General features: G+C 38.8%; 1 protein-coding gene across 9 annotated transcripts in view; it reads left to right on the top strand.

Moving 5' to 3' along the window:
* Nucleotides 1–14086, top strand: part of NALCN (sodium leak channel, non-selective) — a 236712-nt gene extending 222626 nt beyond the window's left edge. For all 9 annotated transcript variants that reach the window (XM_040055952.2, XM_040055951.2, XM_040055949.2 and 6 more), the window contains 10 exons: nt 194–262; nt 2385–2533; nt 3237–3330; nt 4383–4515; nt 5038–5153; nt 7365–7522; nt 8167–8317; nt 9853–10002; nt 10661–10778; nt 12040–14086. In XM_040055952.2, the coding sequence (XP_039911886.1) occupies nt 194–262; nt 2385–2533; nt 3237–3330; nt 4383–4515; nt 5038–5153; nt 7365–7522; nt 8167–8317; nt 9853–10002; nt 10661–10778; nt 12040–12233 (1332 nt within the window). In that variant the 3' untranslated portion in view covers nt 12234–14086. The remainder of the gene's footprint in view (nt 1–193; nt 263–2384; nt 2534–3236; nt 3331–4382; nt 4516–5037; nt 5154–7364; nt 7523–8166; nt 8318–9852; nt 10003–10660; nt 10779–12039) is intronic.
* Nucleotides 14087–21126: the final 7040 nt, after the last annotated feature.

Below are 21126 nucleotides of genomic sequence, written 5' to 3'. Positions count from 1 at the left end.
ATAGAGGACTAAAGGGGTTTTTGAGGGGTGTGTGGGAAGGTTGGGTTTGTGTTCTTTGTATTGCTGCTAATAGTTTATGATTTCTCTTACTTCGTATGGGGACTGCACTACATTACTAAAAAATCAGTTATCAAGATCTGTTCAAGAGATTCCTGGGGGACCATGTATTAAGTCTTTTGTGTTTGTGTTCCAGAATGCATACACATACATGATGGGGGCATGTGTAATTGTCTTCAGGTTTTTCTCCATTTGTGGGAAGCATGTAAGTATAAATTAGGAACTACAATTATTGCAGTGCTCATGTATAGATTAAAGGACTAGAAGCTGTCCATCTCTCATTCAAATTCTGTAAGGCTTTGTTTTCTAGGAAAAAAAAAATCAAACAGCAGTCTGCAACTTAACATGCTGTCTTTAAAATGTCAGGATTTTAAGTAGATTGTATAAAAGTGCTACTGGAAAAGCTGAATTTTTTTCAGAAAACAAAGGGGAGCTGCTATACCACAGCTTTTAAAACTGCTCTCTACAACTCTGAACATATACTGTGCTAGTTTCAGCCCTTTCCATTTCAGTGAGATGTGAGGGGCATGCTCTTTATTTATTTTTGCTGCAAAACAATTGTAGTGGTGGTTGAATGCATTCATCTTGTTATGATAGTGCTCTCTTTAAAAAGTTTCTTTTTCCAGACTGCACGTTTGTGTCTTTTGTCTTTACAATGTATGTCCTGTCACAGTAAAGGATTTATATTCAATTTAAAAACAATTTTGGGCCAAGATGTTCTTCTGGAAATGCTGGGATGGTGACAAAGCAAGTCCCTTCTCAAGTTTACATTTCTTTTGCATTTGGATTTCTTCTGGTGTAATTGAGAGTAGACTGGCAGAATAAGCATAAGCAGAGAACAAACACATTTATTTAACGAGTGGTGACACTGCATTCCCTTGCTGTAGAACTTCTTAGACTATCCAAATATTTTCTGTGAAGTCTGACATATTAAAGTAAATGTGATGAAAAAAACTGCTGTGCTAGGTTGCCAGGGTTAAGAGCAGTGAGTCAACGGGTTTGTTCAGTAAAGATAAAAAGTTTTCTTTCAATCAGACTACACAGAGCCTGTAGAGCCTTGGAAGTCAGATGAAAAATCCTTGTTTCTCCTATGTAGCCAGACCAAGTGATTGCCTTCAAAGCTTTCTGATTGATTATAAATTTTTTTCAAGATTTTAACTTAGTCATTTGAACTTTCATGTTATCAGCTGTATCAGTTTCACTAATTTACCCATCCTGACTCAATGTGATGCCTAAAGGTCAGCAGGAATTTGACATGATTATGAAGAAAAATTATACCCTCAGTCCCATTAAAGGGAAGTTTTTATCATATCCAAAGTATTTAAGTGTTAGGATAATCTAGGGCAACAAATTTATCAAGAGTGAAACGTAAAATATACATGCATGGGAAAGTAATATCTATTATCAAGGCCCACAGCCTATGAAATTTTCAAAATTCTGCTCTCATTTTGTGTTCTTTGGTCAGCTTTGCAGAATCATAGATTCACAAAGTGGTCTGGGTTGGAAGGGGCCCTAAAGATCAAATCATTCCAACCCCCCTGCCATGGACAGAGACACCTTCTGCTAGACCAAGTTACTCAAAGCCCCATTCAACCTGTCCTTGAACACTTCCAGGGTTGGGGCATCCACAACTTGTCTGAGCAACTTGTTCCAGTGCCTCACCACCCTCTTCCCAATATCCAATCTAAGCCTAACCTCTTTCAGTTTAAAGCCATTGCCCTTGTTCTCTCACGACATGCTTTTGTAAAAAGTCCCTCTCCGGCTCTCCTGTCACCCCCACTTAGGTATTGGAAGATTTCTGGAAGGTGTCCCTTGTCTTTCACAAACTTCCATGAAAAATTACTGGCTTAAAGAAGCTATACTGATCTTCAGGAAATCTTCTCTATACATGAAAGTATTCCATTAGGTAGGCTGCAGTATATGTGGTTTCTGTCTAACAGTTAGGATCACTTTCAGATAAGCCCAAAGTAGTTTACTGCACCACTGTTCATGCAATGCCAATGCTAATACTTCAATGCTGATCCTAGAATATTATAGTTAAGCTTATGCTGTACCATTACTGTAATATCATAAACTGTATTATCCTATATATACTTTTTGAGGAGCAACATCTTGACCTTGTAAATGAGGAAGGTATGCTGATGTTTATAACAAGGATAAAGCATAAACAGTTCAAATCATGTTTATAATGTACCATTATACTGAGCTCATCCATTAATGAATGTTTCTAAAGGATTTGTTGTCAAAATGGCAAGTGCAAGAACTCTTTTATGTTTTATCTGCTTTCCTGAATGCTGTCATGGATTGCTTTTTCTCTGTCTTTCCAGGTAACACTAAAAATGCTTCTCCTGACTGTGGTTGTCAGCATGTACAAGAGTTTCTTCATCATAGTGGGCATGTTCTTACTGCTTCTTTGTTATGCTTTTGCTGGAGTGGTGTTATTTGGTACAGTGAAATATGGAGAGAACATTAACAGGTACAGTATAGAGTTCCCACCTCTTGGGGATGTTCTTTAAACAGCCTGAAGAAATCACATTCTGCTAGAGAAGTTTATCTGTGGTAAAAGATAGATCTGCAGGTCTGGCTAAAGAGCCCTAAACAGAATTTCTGATAGAAGACACTGAGACAACTTTCCAGGCCCCGTGCATTGGACCAAATGACACCTGATCCAACCCAGAGCAGACTGAGAGCTGTTCTTCATTATGCCAGCTGAAATATGCTTCAAAGCAGTACTGTGCTAGCCCAAAAGTTGCTGAAGTACAGTGTACCTACTGGATGTTCCTGGCATTACCCAGAAAGAAGATCCATAAACCAGGCTGATAGAGAGTTCTTTGAACTGGCTGTTAGCTGGAGATTTCCCAGTCATCATCAGGCTTACAAAAGAAAATGGAGACAGGAAATTGGAACTGGCCTTGAGTTTTCTTTAGCTCTCTGATAAAATGAGCTAAAATACTCAGATCTCTGTCTAAGCTAATAAGTTCAGTTATTGTATCTTAACTCATTAAATAAATAATTCAGTGGGCTCATTCAAATAATACTGTAACTATTTTTAGTTTAAAATAATAGAACTGTAGAAAATGGAAACTTTTTTTATTTTCTTGCCAACGTTTCAGTTCTGGGAAGTGAAACAATCTCTCTCTCTCTCTCTCTCTCTCTCTCTCTCTCTTTCTTTAAAACAGACATGCAAATTTTTCATCAGCTGGCAAGGCTATTACTGTACTCTTCAGAATAGTTACTGGAGAAGACTGGAACAAAATTATGCATGACTGCATGGTAATTACAATACTGCCAGAGATAAGTAGACAAGAAATGAGAGATACCCTTCCATCTCAAACTGTTTTCAGTATCTTAGCTTTGTACAAGTAATGTTGGCCTTGCCTTTATCTCTTCAAGAAAATAATGTTCTCAAAACATGATGCACAAATTGCAGTTCCAGTCTCATGAAGACTCAAGTATTTCATGGAGCTAGGCAATTAGATGATTTAAAAACTAAAATAAACAGATGGTTTCAAAATCAGAAATGTAATAACTCACTTTTTCATTATTATCTCTGCTTTGACTGGGGCAAGGTGTCTTTTCAGATTAACCTTGTCTTTGATTCCTGCACTCTGGCTCGTTCCATGTGAATTATAGTCTTGATGACCTCAAAATTCCACCTTGAATCATTATATGTTGCCCAAGTAAATGTTTTTCTGTGCTTCCCATTGCAAGGAAGATCACATACCTTCCTTTTTAAAATTAATGAGCAGGGAAGAAACGTTTTGAAAGCTACTGTGCTTCAAAGCACCAAGTTGTTCCTGTACAGTGGCACAATGCACAATGTGGCCTCTGTGTGTAGTAAGATCTATGCCTCTGCCTTTTTTGTCATACCTCTTTCTCCTGGTTTCTGTCTACTAAAGGAAGAAAATCAACCTGCCCATTATAATGTCTGCAGTATTATTCCCTAATTGGGAAGCCTTAAAGAAATAATAGTCTTAAATATTATATTAATTGCAGAGAAATTAATAATCTCTTTTTATTGTTATTATTTTACTTTGTGGGTTTGTTTTGTTTTGTTTTGTTTTGTTTTTTGTTTGGTTGTTGTTGGGTTTGGGGTTTTTTTGTTTTGTTTTGGGTTTTTTTGTTTTGTTTTTGGTTTTTTTGTTGGTTTTTGTTTGGTTGGTTTTGGTTTTGGGTTTGGGGTTTTTTTCTTTTTCTTTTTCTTTTTCTTTTTCTTTTTCTTTTTCTTTTTCTTTTTCTTTTTCTTTTTCTTTTTCTTTTTCTTTTTCTTTTTCTTTTTCTTTTTCTTTTTCTTTTTCTTTCTTTTTCTTTTTCTTTTTTTGAAGGTTCAGCCTCCATTTTGTACACCAGATAACAGCACCTACTGGAAAACAGACTGTGGAAATTATGCTGGTGCTCTTATGTATTTCTGTTCTTTCTATGTCATCATTGCATACATCATGCTAAATTTGCTTGTTGGTAAGTGAAAATAGACATTAATAACAACAAGGTACATCTTGGCATGTAGTATGTTAGATGTGAGTCTGTTGTGCTGCTCAGGTATGAGGCTACCTTGTACTTTCAGTGTTATCTTGCATGCTTATGATGATTTTGATACTTCTTTGGCATGGGAATGCTAATTCTCAGGAAGCTTGGGAATAAAAGATTTTGGAACAAAGAGATATTTTCTATTTGTAGAGTAGAGTTGCCTGACAGAACACTGTTTTCTAAGCTTTTATTTCTTCAGTTAACTTTTGTTCAAACATCATTGGAATTCACTTAATTGATCTTAGATGTTAGATCAGGCATCTCACCAGCGTTTAAAATACAGCTTTTAAAAATCATGGTGAATATTGATGTGGCAAGACAGTATATTATGCATTCAAAATCCTTGTCTGAGCTTACAGGCATCTGTTAATGTGGAGTTTGCACAACAGAATTAGATGTTACAATGTAACTACAGGCTTTCTTTAGGGTGTATTTTGTTCTTGTGGTTTTCAGCTATCATTGTGGAGAATTTCTCACTGTTTTACTCAACCGAAGAAGATCAGCTTTTAAGTTATAATGATCTAAGGCATTTTCAAATTATATGGAACATGGTTGATGACAAAAGAGAGGTAATAAATAATATTTTCTTGATAATAAGCACAGAGATACAGTAAGTTTCCAGTTTTGCTTGAAAAGGAATATGGGGGGGGGGGGGGGGGGGGGGGGGGAGTGTGTTGACAAAATTTTCTGATCAGTTGCTGTTCAAATTTGAGAAGTGAGCATGATCTAATGTTGTTCATGGCCCTTCAGACACTAACCTGTGTTCTGTGATGTGCTTATAATAGCAGATTTACAAACGTACTTATTTATAGGATCAATATAATGGCATATTTCCTCCCAGCTCCCTGAGCTGTTCAGCACTGTCTCCTGTAAAATTCTTATGGAGAGGCTAATCAAGTATGGGCTGGATGAAAAGACAATGAAGTGGACTGATAATTGTCTGCATAGCCTGTCCCAGGGGGTGAGGGTTGGCAGGACAGGTTCTAGATGGAGGCCATTAACTCCCTGTATGCCCCAGGGGTCAATACTGGGTCCAGTCCTGTTCAACATCCTCATTAATGACATGGACAGGGTGGCAGAGGGCACACCCAGCACATTTGCTGGTGACACCAAGCTGGGCAGAGTGGCTGATATGCCACAGAGTTGTGCTGCCATCCACAGGGACCCTCACAGGCTGGAGAAATTGGCCCGCAGACGTCTCATGAAGTTCAGCAAGGATAACTGCAAAGCCTTGCGCCTGGAGAAGAATGAATCAGGGCACAGTACATGCTGAGGCCACCCAGCTGGAAAGTAGCTTGGCAGTAAAAGACCTGGGGGCCCTCATGGACACCAAGTCGAACATGAGCCACCGTTGCCCTTGTAGAAAAGAGGGTCAATGGTATCCTGGGCTGCATTAGACAAAGTATGCCAGCAGGCCAAGGCAGAGAGGGTCCTTCTGCCCTGCTCAGCACTGGTGAGGCCACAGCTGGAGTCCTGGTTTGATTCTGGGCTCCTCTGTACACAGACATACTGGAGAGTGTCCAGCAAAGGGACACAAGGACGATGAAGGACTGGAACAGGTCTCCTGAGAGGAAAGGCTGGGAAAACTGGCACTAATCAGCCTGGAGAAGGCTCAGGGGAATCCCATCAATGTCTATAAATACCTGCAGGGAGGGTGCAAAGAGGGCAGAGCCAGGCTCTGCTCAGTGACGCCCAGTGACAGAGCTGGAGGCAATGGGCACAACCTGAACCACAGGAGGATCCCTCTGAACATCACTGAACTGTTTGTCACTGTGATGATGACTGAGCACTGGCACAGATTTCCCAGGGAGGTTGTGGAGTGTCCATCCTTGGAGGTATTCAAAAGCCATGTGGACCTGATCCTGGGAAACTGGCTTTAGGAGACCCTGCTTAAACAGAGGGGTGAGATGAGGTGAACTCCAGAGTTTCTTTCCAACCTCAACCATTCTGTGATTCTGAAATGAGAATAACATCTGGGAGACTGAGCTGCTCAGATGCTCACACAAATTAAATCATCATCTGAATGATTCACGACATCACTGAGATTTGAATGAGAACAACCTTATGGTGACAGTAGTTGGTTGTCTGTAGTTAGCATATGGCTGTGCTGGAGAGGGAAGCTGAAGTCCATCGTGTCCAGCATTGACAGAATCTCTCTGATATGGAACACCTTACAGAAAAATATTTCTGATGAGGCTCATTTAGCAGAACAAAAAATATTTGAAGATTGTGAATACCACTGTTTCAGAGGGAAGTACTTTCAATCTTAATTTTGAAACAACAGATAGAAAATGTTGTCACCAAAAGTGCAGGATATGCTGCCTCTTAGAGCAGATAACCTTTAAAAAGCCAGTAAACTCTCAACATTCTCCTGTTCATTTAGAGATGCACAGAGAAGGGCACGGGTTTACAGCAAATTATAGAAACACCTATGAGTGTTTAAACTATAGTTTAATTTCCATTTTACAAAGGCAGTTCTTTGGGAATATGATTCTAATTACAGATGAATGCAAATGGGGAAACTAAATCCCCCAGCAATTTTGAAAAATTCTGGCCAAATTAACAGCATAGATTTTGGTTGTATATGAGTTAAAGAACCACAAAGACTTCTGAGAATTTGCTGAAGAACCGGCTGAATCTGCACATTCTTCAGCAATGTGTTCACAGTGACTTAAATATGCTATGAGAAATATTTTTTTCTCTCAGTAATCAAGTTGAATGTCTGAGTTGGTTTTTAGATTACAGTAATAATTTACCATCAATTATGCAATTTAACACAGGGTGTAATCCCTACCTTCCGAGTGAAATTCCTGCTGAGGCTTCTGCGAGGCAGGCTGGAGGTGGATCTCGACAAAGACAAGCTGCTGTTCAAGCACATGTGCTATGAAATGGAGCGGCTCCACAATGGTGGTGATGTCACTTTTCATGATGTGCTCAGGTACCCTGAGATTTTCTCCACATTTTTAGAACAGATATAACAGCCTGTGTTTCTTTCCAGAATAATAGGTAGCTATTAGGCTTGGGAGAGGGCAAGACTGGTAGCCACAGAGGCACTGCCATTTTAAATGTTTTACAAAAATTAGGTTTCCCCTTTTTTCCCTGCAAAAATATTAGAGATGGCAAATGCCAGGTCCTAGGGAATCAGATCTAAGAAATTTTAACATTTTCATTGCAGGACGTTTGTCACAAATCACATGTTCCTCTTGTATCCCAACTAATTAAGTGTACCTTCAAGTATAGCAACATGACAGTGAGCCTGACTAGAAGTAAAACAGAAATGGGAACATTATCCAAGGTAGACGCTTAGGGGGGAAAAAACTCAAAGCACCACAAATGCCCTAATTGCTTACAGTCCAGCGGTCCCCCTGTATTGGATAGCTGGATGTAGGTGATAAGGTCTTTGTTTTGAGCACGAGTCTCTTCTAGAATCATCTCAGCAATTTTTTTTAGCTTCAAATGTGAATTTACTTTGCAGACCTGCATTATGTATTTTCACACTAAGGTCTTAAGTATGAGCTTTGATTCTCTAAAAAAATGCAAAGACACCAGCATTTAAAAATAAATAAATTTTGTTTCTTCCAGCATGCTTTCATATAGGTCTGTTGATATCAGAAAAAGTCTTCAACTGGAAGAGCTGCTTGCTAGGGAACAACTGGAATATACCATAGAAGAGGAGGTGGCTAAACAGACCATACGAATGTGGCTGAAAAAGTGCTTAAAGCGAATCAGAGCAGTAAGTCAAACTAAAGCAGTATCTAAATGGTTGCATAAATTGAACTGCTCAACAATGCTGGAACCTGCTATCCCTATTCTTCATTGACATTGGAGTTATGATAATACTTATTTGCTTATTGAGCAAAAAAAAAAAAAGTTTGTTACAGCTCTACAAAAATAGAGCTGTTTGTTATAGCTCTACAGTGCTACAAAAATAAACATCTTTTAAAGGCAAAAACTGTCTTCCTGCCCGAGCTTTATCTGTCTTTTCAATACAGCAGGAAGATGCATATGCAGAGACCAAAAGCCAAAGGAATAAAGAAAAAAATAATGTACTTCAATCATAGGCCTAGAGAAACCTGTAGATGACTCCTCAGATGAGGTTTCTATTAAGATAAATCTTTTGAGTGAGCCATTATAGTTGCTGTGTGTGCAAATGAACAGTGTCTTCATGGAAAGCAGTTTTACAGACCAAGTCACAACCTGGTTGTATTGATGACCAATTTTTCAGTTACTATGTGTCTGACTCCAGGTTTTGACACATATATTTTTTGGTTTTATAAAAAATTACTTCTTATGATAGGAGATTCTTCATAATGATCTGTGATTATGGCATCTGTCTTCTGCTTGTAAATTTATAAAAATACTTAGCTGGACATTTTGACTATAATGTACATTCCAGCTGAAACATTAGTGTTCAATGATAGATAGTTTCATTTTGATTTCATCTCTGTAATAATAATGGCAGTAAATTTTATCTCAGTTCTGGGTTTGTTCAACTCTGTTTTTCATTTCATTATGATATTGAACTACACTGTGTTAAAGTAAATATGCTATTCATTTCACTCTAATAATATGGTTCAAATAATTTCACATTCTATGAACCTTTTATAAACTGAATGTAATTATGGAAGTTAAGATGTATTTTCAAATTCTCTTGTTATTCTCTAAGTCTCCCTAGAGGGATCATGTGAAAAATACCCAGGAAAGTGAAACCCTTCCTAAGTGCTGTTTATTTTAATTTAAAAGCAAATTAGATTGTAAAATAATAATGTTAGTAGGTTTGTTTTTCTATTTGTACTGTAAATCTATACTTAATCCCAAGGTTTTCACTACTATTTTATTCAGTCTTATTGACAGCCCACTCCAAAGTCCATGAAAGAAATCAGAATTTTTTCACGGCTTTCATGAAATTTCCTGTGAATCTCTACCAATTCCCTGCTTTCTTTTTCTTTGCAACAACTTTTAACTGATAAATTCAAACTTTTATATGTGTTTAAACTCTAGGTTTAAACCAACAATTGAGCAACATGTCTTCCACTTAATGTAGTTCATAAATTTCAACCTCTATTCCCTAAAGGTTAGAAATATTCTGGAATTCACTTTATTTAAATAGCAACATCTAATACATGGATCTTTATCGATGCACCTGGGATCCACAGCTGGTGCTCGTTATTCAGTTAAATATTTGGAATGCTTTAAAAAAAAATCAAACATGTTTGTGTGACACACCAATGAGAACATTTTTTTTTATCACATATTGTGCCTTGATAGAAACAGCAGCAGTCATGCAGCATTATCCATAGCCTACGAGAGAGCCAACAGCAGGAGTTGAGCCGATTTCTGAATCCTCCCAGCATTGAGACAACACAGCCAAGTGAAGATATGAACGCTATTAATCAAGATAACAGTGCACAGCCAGAGGTATGTTATCCAGAAAACTACCAGCTACTCATAACAAATTCAGAAAACTTCCGTGTTTTTAATTCGTTCTTTTTTAAAGATCATTTTAACTAGGAAAAAAAATAGAAACAATACCTTGTTTTGCTTCAGTCTTTGCCATCAGATGTAAAGTCAAGATGCTCTAACGCAGAAATTACTCAACATATTTAGCTGTCCTGCTATCAACATAAAGGGCAAATTCAGCTGTTTGACAGCTGGCAGCCCCAGCTTTCAGCTCTTGCATGAGCTGTGTTCAGGCTTGGGGATGTGAAGCTTTCCAGTTCATGCATTCTGAAGTGGTATTTACACAGAGGGAGAACACTGGGCATGCTGGGACCCCTGAGCACGAGTCCTGGGCTCCTCCAGGGTAGGGAATGTAGAAGGTACAACATAAGGGCTGCTTTCTACAACTGTGTAGGCTGAGAATAATTTCATATCCTTCAATAGGACAAATGGCATTGAGAGCCATTGACCTTTTTGCTTTTGCCTGTTAGTAGTAGTTTTCTGAGGTATTAAAGAGCAGAAAGCATGCTGCCCTAACCAATGGCAATATGTTTTGTTTGTAGTCATGGATAAAGCTTGAAAAAGCATAGAAAGGACCTAGGGGAGCTACAACTGAGATTTTTTTTTCTCTGTTCAGACAAGTAGCCAGCAGCAGCTCCTCAGCCCAACACTTTCTGACAGAGGTGGCTATAGACAAGACACTGGAGATGCTGGGAAACCTCAACGGAAATTTGGACAATGGCGCTTGCCGTCAGGTAGGTGAAAAAGGTTTATCAGCAAAGTCCCCACATCTAAAATTGCTGTGGTGCAGTAACAAGGCCTAGAGAGGTTTCATGATTCACAATTCTCCCCCCTGGCTGCTGCTTGCACCCACATCAGGGCTTTCCTGTCCTCATGCCTGTTGGAATAAAGCAGTTTTTCCCTTTCTTCACAATTCAAAAGGTTTGGAAGGTGGGCTCAAGTGATGCCTTGTGCAACTGGTTACATTTTTTACTTTTTTAGGTACTCAGGGCCTTTTACATCAGTTAGTCTGATTCTGAATCAGAGTGCTGCCCCCAAAGGCTGCCACTGTTCAGGCCCTCATCATATCCAAGGGGAAGCAGGAGAGACAGTCATGCTGTTCTATTGACTACCCTTGAGCCTACTTCTGTTGCCAGTGTACTCGTCCAAGAAACAAGATAGTTTAATAGAAAGCTTTCAGTCCATTATTTCCATTTAAATATCACTGAGCAGCAAAGATCAACATTTTGGTGAAAAAATGAGAAAGAGTAAAAGAGGAAGCATGGTGAGGAGCAATCATACTACTGTAGTCAATTGCATGGGTTTTTCAAGTGAGAAATCTTGAAAGAATGAATAGCCTGGGTTTCCTTTCTTAGCACTGATCCAGTCTATGTCAGTTTTGAACATTCCTCAGTGGATGGTCCTAAAAAGGAGGGTCATTTCCATGCACAATACAGCTGACAGATAAGTAGTCTGCCTCCAGTCCAACAAAGATAGGTATTTAAGATATGAGTAGCATAATTAAGATCAGTTGTGGGGTTTATATACTTAGACATGTGGTTTAATGCCATACCAGCAACTTGTACTGGCTTCAACCCCTAGGCCATTGTAAAGTACCAATTTCTAGATGTAGTTGCCACTCTTAGAAGTACCTTCCCACCCTCACATTTACTACTCTCACCATTTTTCCAGCAGGCTAGCTTATGTAAGTACTGCCTAAATCATTCAGGTTGCAATTAGCTGGATAAGAAGAGATCTCTTGCATCAGTTATCCCAGCAAACGAAATGAGGCACTGCTCAGTTAAACTGCTCTACCAACAGTTTAGTGGGAGCAGTGTGAACATCTGGAGCTGGGAAAATAAACAAACAAACAAATCAGAACTGATCCCTACTCTTTCTGAACTAAATCAGTTTAAAGGTGCCCTAGTCTAGCTAGTTTTCTACACCTGAATTCTAAGCAAAAATGTTCAAGATACAGATCTACTCTAATACAGAACTTTCTGTTTCATGTCTTAGCCCCTAAACCAATAAGCCATTCAGTGTCTTCAGTCAACCTCCGTTTTGGTGGACGTTCAACTATGAAGTCTGTTGCATGCAAAATGAATCCCATGTCCGATGCTGCTTCCTGTGGATCAGAAGTCAAGAAATGGTGGACAAGACAATTAACTGTAGAGAGTGATGAGAGTGGAGAGGATCTTCTTGATATCTGAGAAGCACTTAAGTCAATCCACAATCTAATTTTCTATGTTTAGAATTAAATATGCTGTGTGATGTACGATTTCTTTAAAATCAATGTCATAAATTTTCTTATGCTTATCCTTCTGCCATATGAAGTGTAGCACACACTTCTGTGTTAGAATTGACTTCTGTAGGTACTAACTGTACTCTAAGAAACCTGTATACTATAGCAGTACTAACAAAGCCAGAAAGACTATATTGCCTTTTTGCAGACAGATTACTGAGAGTTCATGTATTCTATAGAATCGTAGTGAAAATTTAATATACACACCCCTGTGTTTTCCTTCAATCTTTACCATACTTTAAAGTGGCAACACTTTACAATACAGGGGTAATGTATTTCTTCTTGTTGTGTTTTCCCTCAGTTCTTACTTAGCACTAAGTTTCTTTGGAAAAATTTTATTATTCACAAATGACCTGAAGAGGTCAGCACTGACTTCATATTCAAGGGAAGTATTTTTACTAAGTACAGATACTGAATTACAATTCTGAGCTTTCTCTGGACATTTTTTTTAAAATATGCAAGATACAGGATTACTCATTTTAAAATCAGAAGGTAAAGGATTGGCTTGTAAAATGTAAATATATTTGAGGTTTGGTTAATTACGCAAAGAACTTGATTTTCATAGAGAAAACAGGGTGAGGGGGGAAGGAAAAAAATACATGAAAAATACATTTAACCATCCAGCGGAAGATTTTCACATGAAAGACACGGGTTTATGCTTCATTTTCAGCATATACTAGTTACATATGTGTGATGTCATTATTCTTCTTTTAACTGGGTCCCATTTTTCTTGTGTAGTCGTAAGATTTTCTTCTTGTCTGTGATAAAAATTAGCATGTTGGGGATTCTAATCACAAAGTAGTATTGTATGTCTTTAAAAATATGTTCAGTTTTGCCTGCATAGGTAGAATTTTATTTTCCCATGTTAAGGCTCATGCTACAGGCCTGCAAAGGTAAGGCATGGCACTGTGCTGTGGCTAAGTACCTTTGTCCCTTTTATCCCAACACATCATATGTGACATGTTAGCCTTCACTTGTTTTATGAGCCACCAATAGCACTACATTATCTCCAGTGAAAAAGCAGCTATCGCTTTCATAAAAGCTTTTCCAGTGAAAGGCCAATGCTATACGGATATGGAGGTAAAGAAGGAAAGCCACAAAACACAACTGTGTTTGCTAGTTTCAGAATCTAAGGCTGTCAAAAAATGTGGGGTAAAATTGTGCCCTTCCCTCAGGGAAGAACTAAGAGGTTGCAGATTTTGTTGCTTGGCCCCTGACTAGGTTTTATAGCATAGCTGGGACCTTTCTGTTACCATTGTTTCCTATGGAAATGATAGTTTGCTCTAACATGGCCTGATGTGAGATCTAGTAAGAGGCTCACGGTTTATTTACATCACCACTTCAAAAAGATGTCCTTTCAAAAGCAGACAAAAGCCAGTGTTTTGCAACTTTTTCTGGCCAAGATATTAATTTAAAGTGGTCAGAATACAACATTGAAAACACACAGATGCCTTCACCAAAAATGCAAACTTAGTTTTGGCCATGAAATACCACTTTCTTATCATCTGTCAGTGTTTTTTCCCAGTGTATGGTTGAACATTGTTTAGATTTTTCTTTTCCCCTAAAATAATCATATTGAACACATCTGTATTTGTGGGGGGATTATGTGTTTTGGGGTATATTTAAGTTTAAATCTAGTCAACTGTAACACTATAGTAAAAGAATATGGCCATGAAATACTGCTTTCTTGGCATCTATCAATGTTTTTTCCCAGTGTATGGTTGAACATTTTTTAGGTTTATTTTTCCTAAAATAATCATATTGAACACATCTGTATTTGAAGGGGAGGGGAGGGGGGGGTGGGGGGTAAGTGTTTGGGGGTATATTTAAGTTTAAATCTAGTCAACTGTAACTCTATAGTAAAAGAATATGTGCATTCTCTTGTTTATTAGATCATGAACCATCAACAAAACTTCATATGCAAATCCATTTCTTTGTTCTGTTTTGTGCTTGTTTGAGTTGAGCTTTTGTATATACAACAAAAAGATAAATACTGGATTTATAAAGAGAGTATCTTTGGCAGTTCAATAATACATTGAACTGAAGATCACTTTTGCTGCAAGCCTTCTTTTTAAAAAATCTGGCAAACATTTTTTCCTTGCCTTACAGTACACTGTCAATAAAAGTGAGTTGCTTTAAGCAATATTCCTCCCTCTGGTTTTCATTGTAACTGCATTGGCTATATGTGGCTCATCCATGATAGTGCTGCATAGTAACAATCTCTGTGGTTTGTACTGGATTATGTAGAGTGCTTTCAAACCCTTTCAACTGAGGGTCTTTGGTTTTTTCACTTTAGCAACAGAGTACTGTCGCAAGGGGTTTCAATCAAAAGATGGGACTAAATAGGATTGTCCATTATTTTTATTTAACCTACTTTTTCTTTGTTTGCTTCAGAGCCTGGATGTGAGACTGTATGTGCATGTGCCATTTTACTTTTGCAGATATAGAAAGTGGAATGAAGTTACAAAGATATTAAAATAATATATACACAGGCACACAAGAAACCACTTTAAGGTAAAAAACTTATCTAGCACAGCACTGCCAGCATAACTAAAGAAGGTCCTATGCTGCAGCAGAGAAACCAATGCACATTTGCATATGAAGGTGAAGAAACAGAGAAGAGAGGTGAAGAATGTCTGGAGTTCAAAGAGCTTGCACCAACAACGGAGAAACACAAAGAGGAAATACTGTGTCATGAAGTCAGAGTAAGTCTAGACAGCCTTTGAGAAAATTTCAAACAGGAATAGATCCTAAGCAAAGGTAAACAAAAAATTGCTGGGGGAAATATTACTACCTGCAGAGTTATCCTATACAAACGAAAAAAGAAAGTTGTTTAGGCTTCTTTTCATCCATTAAGTAAGATCTGTTTCATAGGAAGCAAGTTATAAAAGTGTTCATAGCTTTGTTGGACAAAAGGTGTAGTGTATATTGTCAATGTCCAAATAAAAACCTGTTTGTGAGAAGTCTGAGAACACACAGCAAAGATGTATGCCAATATCATTCCAAAGTCAGGTCAGATTTCAGACAATCACTTTTTTAGTGAAGAAACTAATAACCTGAAACCATTTGCTTTTGGAAGACATCCAACTGAATTAAGTACTGAAAACATAAAGGATGCTTTTACAACCTGAAAATACCATTTTTTTAACTAATGTGGAGCAATCAGGCTTAAACATCTTCAAATAACATTACATTCAGTATTGTCTGCATTCAAAGACCAGTATCACAGCTTCTGTGAAGCCGAAGAAGATTAAATGCAAAGAGCAAGTGAATAACTTTGTAAGAATAATCTGTTTTGTTCTCTTCTTTTATTCACAACATGCCCATGCAGATTAGAGTGTCCATGAATAACTGAAGTAGAAGAGTTTGCACTGTTGTAGGAGTACGTTTGGAGGACCAGCCAGCCACCTCCCATCCAAAATGCCCACTCCTTCTGCAATATTTCCACAAGCAGAAACAAACACTGGCCTGAGTTGTCCATCAGAATTTCCAATAGGATTATCTCAGTCTCCCTGAATCTAGCTTTCAGAGGCTGAATTCATTCCTGCTATTGAAGGCAGTTTAGTCACACCACAGATGAACTTGCCACAATGCATAGGCTGGTGCTGGGAAGTTGGCTGCCCTGGTTTGTTCAATTGCTCTGAAACACAAAGGAAGCCTCACTAGAATTCAATTAACCTTCCTCTTCATCGCAAGGGCGCTGGTGTCAGGCCCCATTAGCAGCTGTTGCCCATTGTTCTCAATGAAGAACTTCTAAGCATGAAGTTATTAACCCATCAGTGAGCTAAGTGTATGGGCAATGGCACTTTATCCCCCTTCCACAAGTCCCTGTCTCAGATGCTTATTCCAGTACCCTTACTGGTTTCATACTTTCACCTGACTTCCATATCTGCCCTGGGGAATTCAGGTGAACTACCTGAGCACCTAGAAAAATGTGTTTCATACAAGGGTATCTTACTGGAAGCACAAGAAATGTCTTTAGTACATGTATAAAAGGAAGAAGAAAACCCCGTCAACCGGAAGAGCTGTTGAAATTAACCTCCTCTTCTTTCTGAATTCAGGCATTAACCAAAAATGGCACAAGCCTCCAGTGTCTCAGTGAAAGTTACTTTATTTTAGGAAAACTTTTGCTGAGGTTGAAAACAAACTGATTTTTACCAGTCAGATATCAGTGCGTCTTGAAGACTTGGGCAGTCATGTTCTGACTGGGTCCTCCACATGTTGGAAGTCACTCTGGTGGGATTGCTATTGGTAAGTACATCTTCCCGCAAAGGTAAAGGAAGAGAGTTGGCCCTTGAGTTCATTGGCAGAGAAGCTGGATGTTACATCATCTCTCATGCCATGTTTTTAGTTTCCTTTTATGTTTTGTTCTCCAGTTTCATGTAGGGTGGACAGTGTCTAAGCATATTCTCCGTTCTCAGCTCATCCTCCCAAGAAATGGGGGATTCATCAGTTATGATTTCATTGTAATGTATATGATGCCAGTTTATTTGGGTAGTAAGCATTGCTTTTTTGTCTCAGCACTTATTCCATAGAACTATGTGTTCCACAGATCAAGTCATTTCTCCTCTCAGATTTACTAAATTCATACTGCCTGAGGAATCTGTTCACTGCACATTTAAAAATGGGGGAAAGGGAAAGGAAAAGGAAAAGGAAAAGGAAAAGGAAAAGGAAAAGGAAAAGGAAAAGGAAAAGGAAAAGGAAAAGGAAAAGGAAAAGGAAAAGGAAAAGGAAAAGGAAAAGGAAAAGGAAAAGGAAAAGGAAAAGGAAAAGGAAAAGGAGTTACCTTTAGTTTTGGAGGGTTTTCCCTTTTTTACTTTAACAGCTGTTTAAATAAATCTCTGTTTCTATGTAAAGACAAGCTTCTCAGTTGTTCTGACCAATCTAACAAAAATAGTTTTACTTTTTTTCTTAATGTCTCCATTTTTCACATATACCTGTTTGAAATGAAGAGCTTTCACGCTTTCAATTTTCAAATCTCATCAAAGCCAATTTCCTGTATTTGACTAAAAATTATCAATATTTTGGTTATGAAAAACTGATTTCCCCTAAATTTTTGTCATGCATAAAAATTCACCTTTTTTTTTTTTTTTTTTTTTTTTTTTTTTTTTTTTTTTTAATGTCCCCCAGGAAAAGGTTCGTCTTCCATCCCAGAAAGCAAGCCATATCCTGAACTGCATCAAATGTGGTCTGACCAGCAGGTAGAGGGAGGGGATTCTGCCCCTCCACTCTGCTCTGGTGAGATCCCACCTGGAGTGCTGTGTCCAGCTCTGGGGTCCCTGACACAAATAAGACATGGATCTATTGGAGCAAATCCAGAGGAAGGCCACGAAGACGATCAGAGGGCTTGAGCACTTCTCCTATAAAGACAGCTGGGGCTGTTCAGACTGAAGGAAAAGGCTTGGGGGAGACTTTATAGCACTTTCCATTACCTAAAGCAGGATGATAAGTAAGGCAGAAGTATTTTATCAAGGCCTGTAGCGATAAGACAAGGGCTAATGGCCTTAAATTGAAAGTGGGTAGATTTAAATTAGATATTAGCAAGAAATTATTCAGTTTGAGGGTGGTGAGGAACTGGAACAGGTTGCCCAGAGGAGTTGTGGATTCCCCATCCCTGAGAGTGTTCAAGGCCAGGTTGGATCAGGCTTTCAGCAACTTGGTCTAGTAGAAGGTGTCTCTGCCTATGACCGGGGACTTGAACTAGATCATTTTTTAAGATCCTTCCAAGACAAATCACTCTGTGTTTACTGAATTTTTTTACCTGGCATACAGAAAAATGGCACCCAGGTGAAAGATGAACACTGCCTTAGTTATCACTATCACTGAAAACTGCACAACAAAGAACATTTTAATCTATTTACAGAAATTTATTTAGAGAAAATGTTGGTTAGCTGATATCACTGGGTCTCCTTCCCAAGCAATGCAAATACTTCAAGAACTAATCATCACCAAGGAGAAAAACAAATCACACTTCCCAGTTCCTTCTCAGCTGCCTGCCGAGTCCTCCAGTGCAACAGACGCTTGGTGGTAAGTTTTAAAGTGCTTGTAGGCACTGCCAGCCCTGGCCACCCAGCTATTGGAGACAACTACTTCCTTCTCAAAGCCGGTAGATTCAAATATGTGGTCCCTGTGCCTCTGTCCTCCATGACAAAACTCCTCTTTTGCACTGTACCCACAGTGGGGAGTTAAATCTCTAAAAATGTCATCAGGGGCTGAGTAGATGCAGGTCCCCCAGGCTGCTCCACCAGCAGATGGACACCTCTGTCACCGTGGTACTTGGGCAGCCAAGAGCAGCCAACAGACACAGAAAGGGCCTAAGCTTTCTTGCCAGCACTTTCAGATCTGCCATATTAGGTCTATAATTTATCCACCCCTATGCTGCAGACAATCCTGAGGGTGTGAACCAGTAACAGATTCAGCTTCGGTGATTAAGAAGGTGTCAAATGCAGTTGTTCATAACCACCTCCAGCTCTTCCACCAGAAAGTACAATGCTCTGAGCTTCGCCAGTTTCCTCTTTACCCAGTTGCTTCTTCTGAGCTCTGTGAAATACTCCAAGCTTAAATATCCAGGTATTAAAACCTTCATCTTAATTGCATCAGCAATAGGAAGAATATTTATCTGATGCTGGCATAGAGATGTATTTCAGCTTTATATGCATTCATCAATTCAGTGTGTATCTGTGAGGGATTATCTACATGAGGAAGTTACACCAGCTTAAATTTAACCTGTTATTGCAAATTGATTTCTCTAAATCACTTTGAATACCTGTGGAAATGCTTATTTCAGTTTAAAGATTTTTTATATTGATCTATGTTTAAACCCAAATAACCTTGCTTTGATTCTAATGGCAACAGTGCTCCCACAGGTCTACACTTCAGCCCTCTTAATACCTTCACCTTTAATTATGTGGTGCTAAGTCCTTTGCAAAGAGGAGACCCTTCTCTTAGGGTCTCTGGCAGGATCTGAGATGATAACTAGAAGCTGTCTCTGGAGCAGCTGTCTCCCTGCTGCCTGAGCATCCATGGAACCCAGTGCCAGGGCAGCCCTTGCTCTGCCATGTGACACTCCAACAGATTTGCCAAAAGGTTTTATTGGGCATTACACCAAGAACCACCCATGAGGAGTCACTTCAGATGAGTCTATATTGGGTATGATTCCCTCCATCTCGTGCTGCCCTTGGATATGGTGTGAGCACCTCTTTAACCCCCAGTATTTCTACAAGCCTTCCTGCCATGCCACAGAGCATGTGGGACATCCTCTTGGTTTCATGCTATGGCTGGTGCAATACATTCCTTGCCTTATCACAGATGACTGAGATGAACAAAGCACATGTCTAGACACCCACAGTCAACTTGGGCTCAGATTGCTTTCACCAAACCCTTTCTACTTTCAAGTAAATCAGTGTTTTCCATCAGAAGGTTTTTGTAAAATCCCTAAGACGTGTTTTCTGTGCCAATCTAACTACAGACTTTTGATATATGATCAGTCATCCACAGCTGTAATCAGACATTACATTCCCCCGGAGCTGGAAAGTCAGAGTTGCCAAAAGACCATCTCAACAATTTCTGATAGCTGAGTCTTCTACCAAGGTATCACAGAACTACGACAAATGTAAACTCTTTTTTAACACTAGAGGGCTGGCGTTACTTAACGCTGGTCTCTGCACACATTCACACAAGATAAAGTAGCTTGATCCTCCTTGTGGTAGTGGTTTAATATTGGTTTAATTATTTTGGTTTGTAGAGTGTTTATACACTGCAGTGACAAGATATTTCTACCATCATTATATAACAAGGGACCTTTCATTGACCTTATAGTACTTACAGAAAAACTGCTTGATTTTGTTTATGGAAGCATGACTTTTTGGGAAACTAATGACATTTGAATTCCCACTTGTGTATGATGGGCACAGAAGTAACAGAAGATTGAGTTAGCAACAACATTCCATTTTCTATATCTCCAGTGACTATGATATTTGCACATCAGATGGAATGCAGTTTAAATTTGCATATCAATTCTCAGAAAAATTCAGGAGTGCAAACATTTTCAAGATCCAGATACTAAAGCTGAATAAACAAATATCTAAGGATGCCAAAAGCCTTATGCTACAAAATAAATACATGTTGCACTTCTTGGACACAGAAATTCTGCTCAATTATTTGAACAGCAATGCCTGCTTTTCATGAGGCCTATTTTTGTTTCTGGATTTTCTTTGCCTGGCTGCAAGTATCCACATATGTTCACTTACTAGCTATGGTTAGATGAGAAATACCAGAACAGATTATATTTGTTGATGGATAGTTAACAAATTTGAGAAATAATTGAGAGTACTGCTTGCTTTCTGTGCTTTATCAAGAAAACAGGGAGAGCTTGGGGTAATTTTTTCAAAACAATTTTTACAGTAAGAGAAAAGAGGGGAAGAAAAGCACAGAACGGTGCACAATGTTCACTAAAAGCAGCGTGAAGTTTCCCTGCAGCTGCAGTGAGCTCGTTGTGTCCCTCTTTATTGGACAGATGCAATGGACTTTGAACTAATGCGGCTCATTTCCACTTCAGATGCCCACATGTGTGCAGCTTCCAGCTGTGTGCAGCTTCCAGCTGTGTGCAGCAACTTGTCCAGTTATGGTTCACCCCCATTCACTTACATGCCCACATCTTCACTTCAAATTATATTCTGGGCTTCCTCCTCAAGGGTTCATCTAACATGAACCACAAGACTTTCTTCCATATCAAAGTATTTCCAGGGTAAAGTCTCAACAAAGGATTAGTCAGCATGAACTGCGCATGAATGCCAGAAAAC

The sequence above is a fragment of the Hirundo rustica genome, chromosome 2 (assembly GCF_015227805.2).
Source record: "Hirundo rustica isolate bHirRus1 chromosome 2, bHirRus1.pri.v3, whole genome shotgun sequence".
NCBI lineage: Eukaryota > Metazoa > Chordata > Aves > Passeriformes > Hirundinidae > Hirundo > Hirundo rustica.
This window is presented reverse-complemented; position numbering and strand designations above follow the sequence as displayed.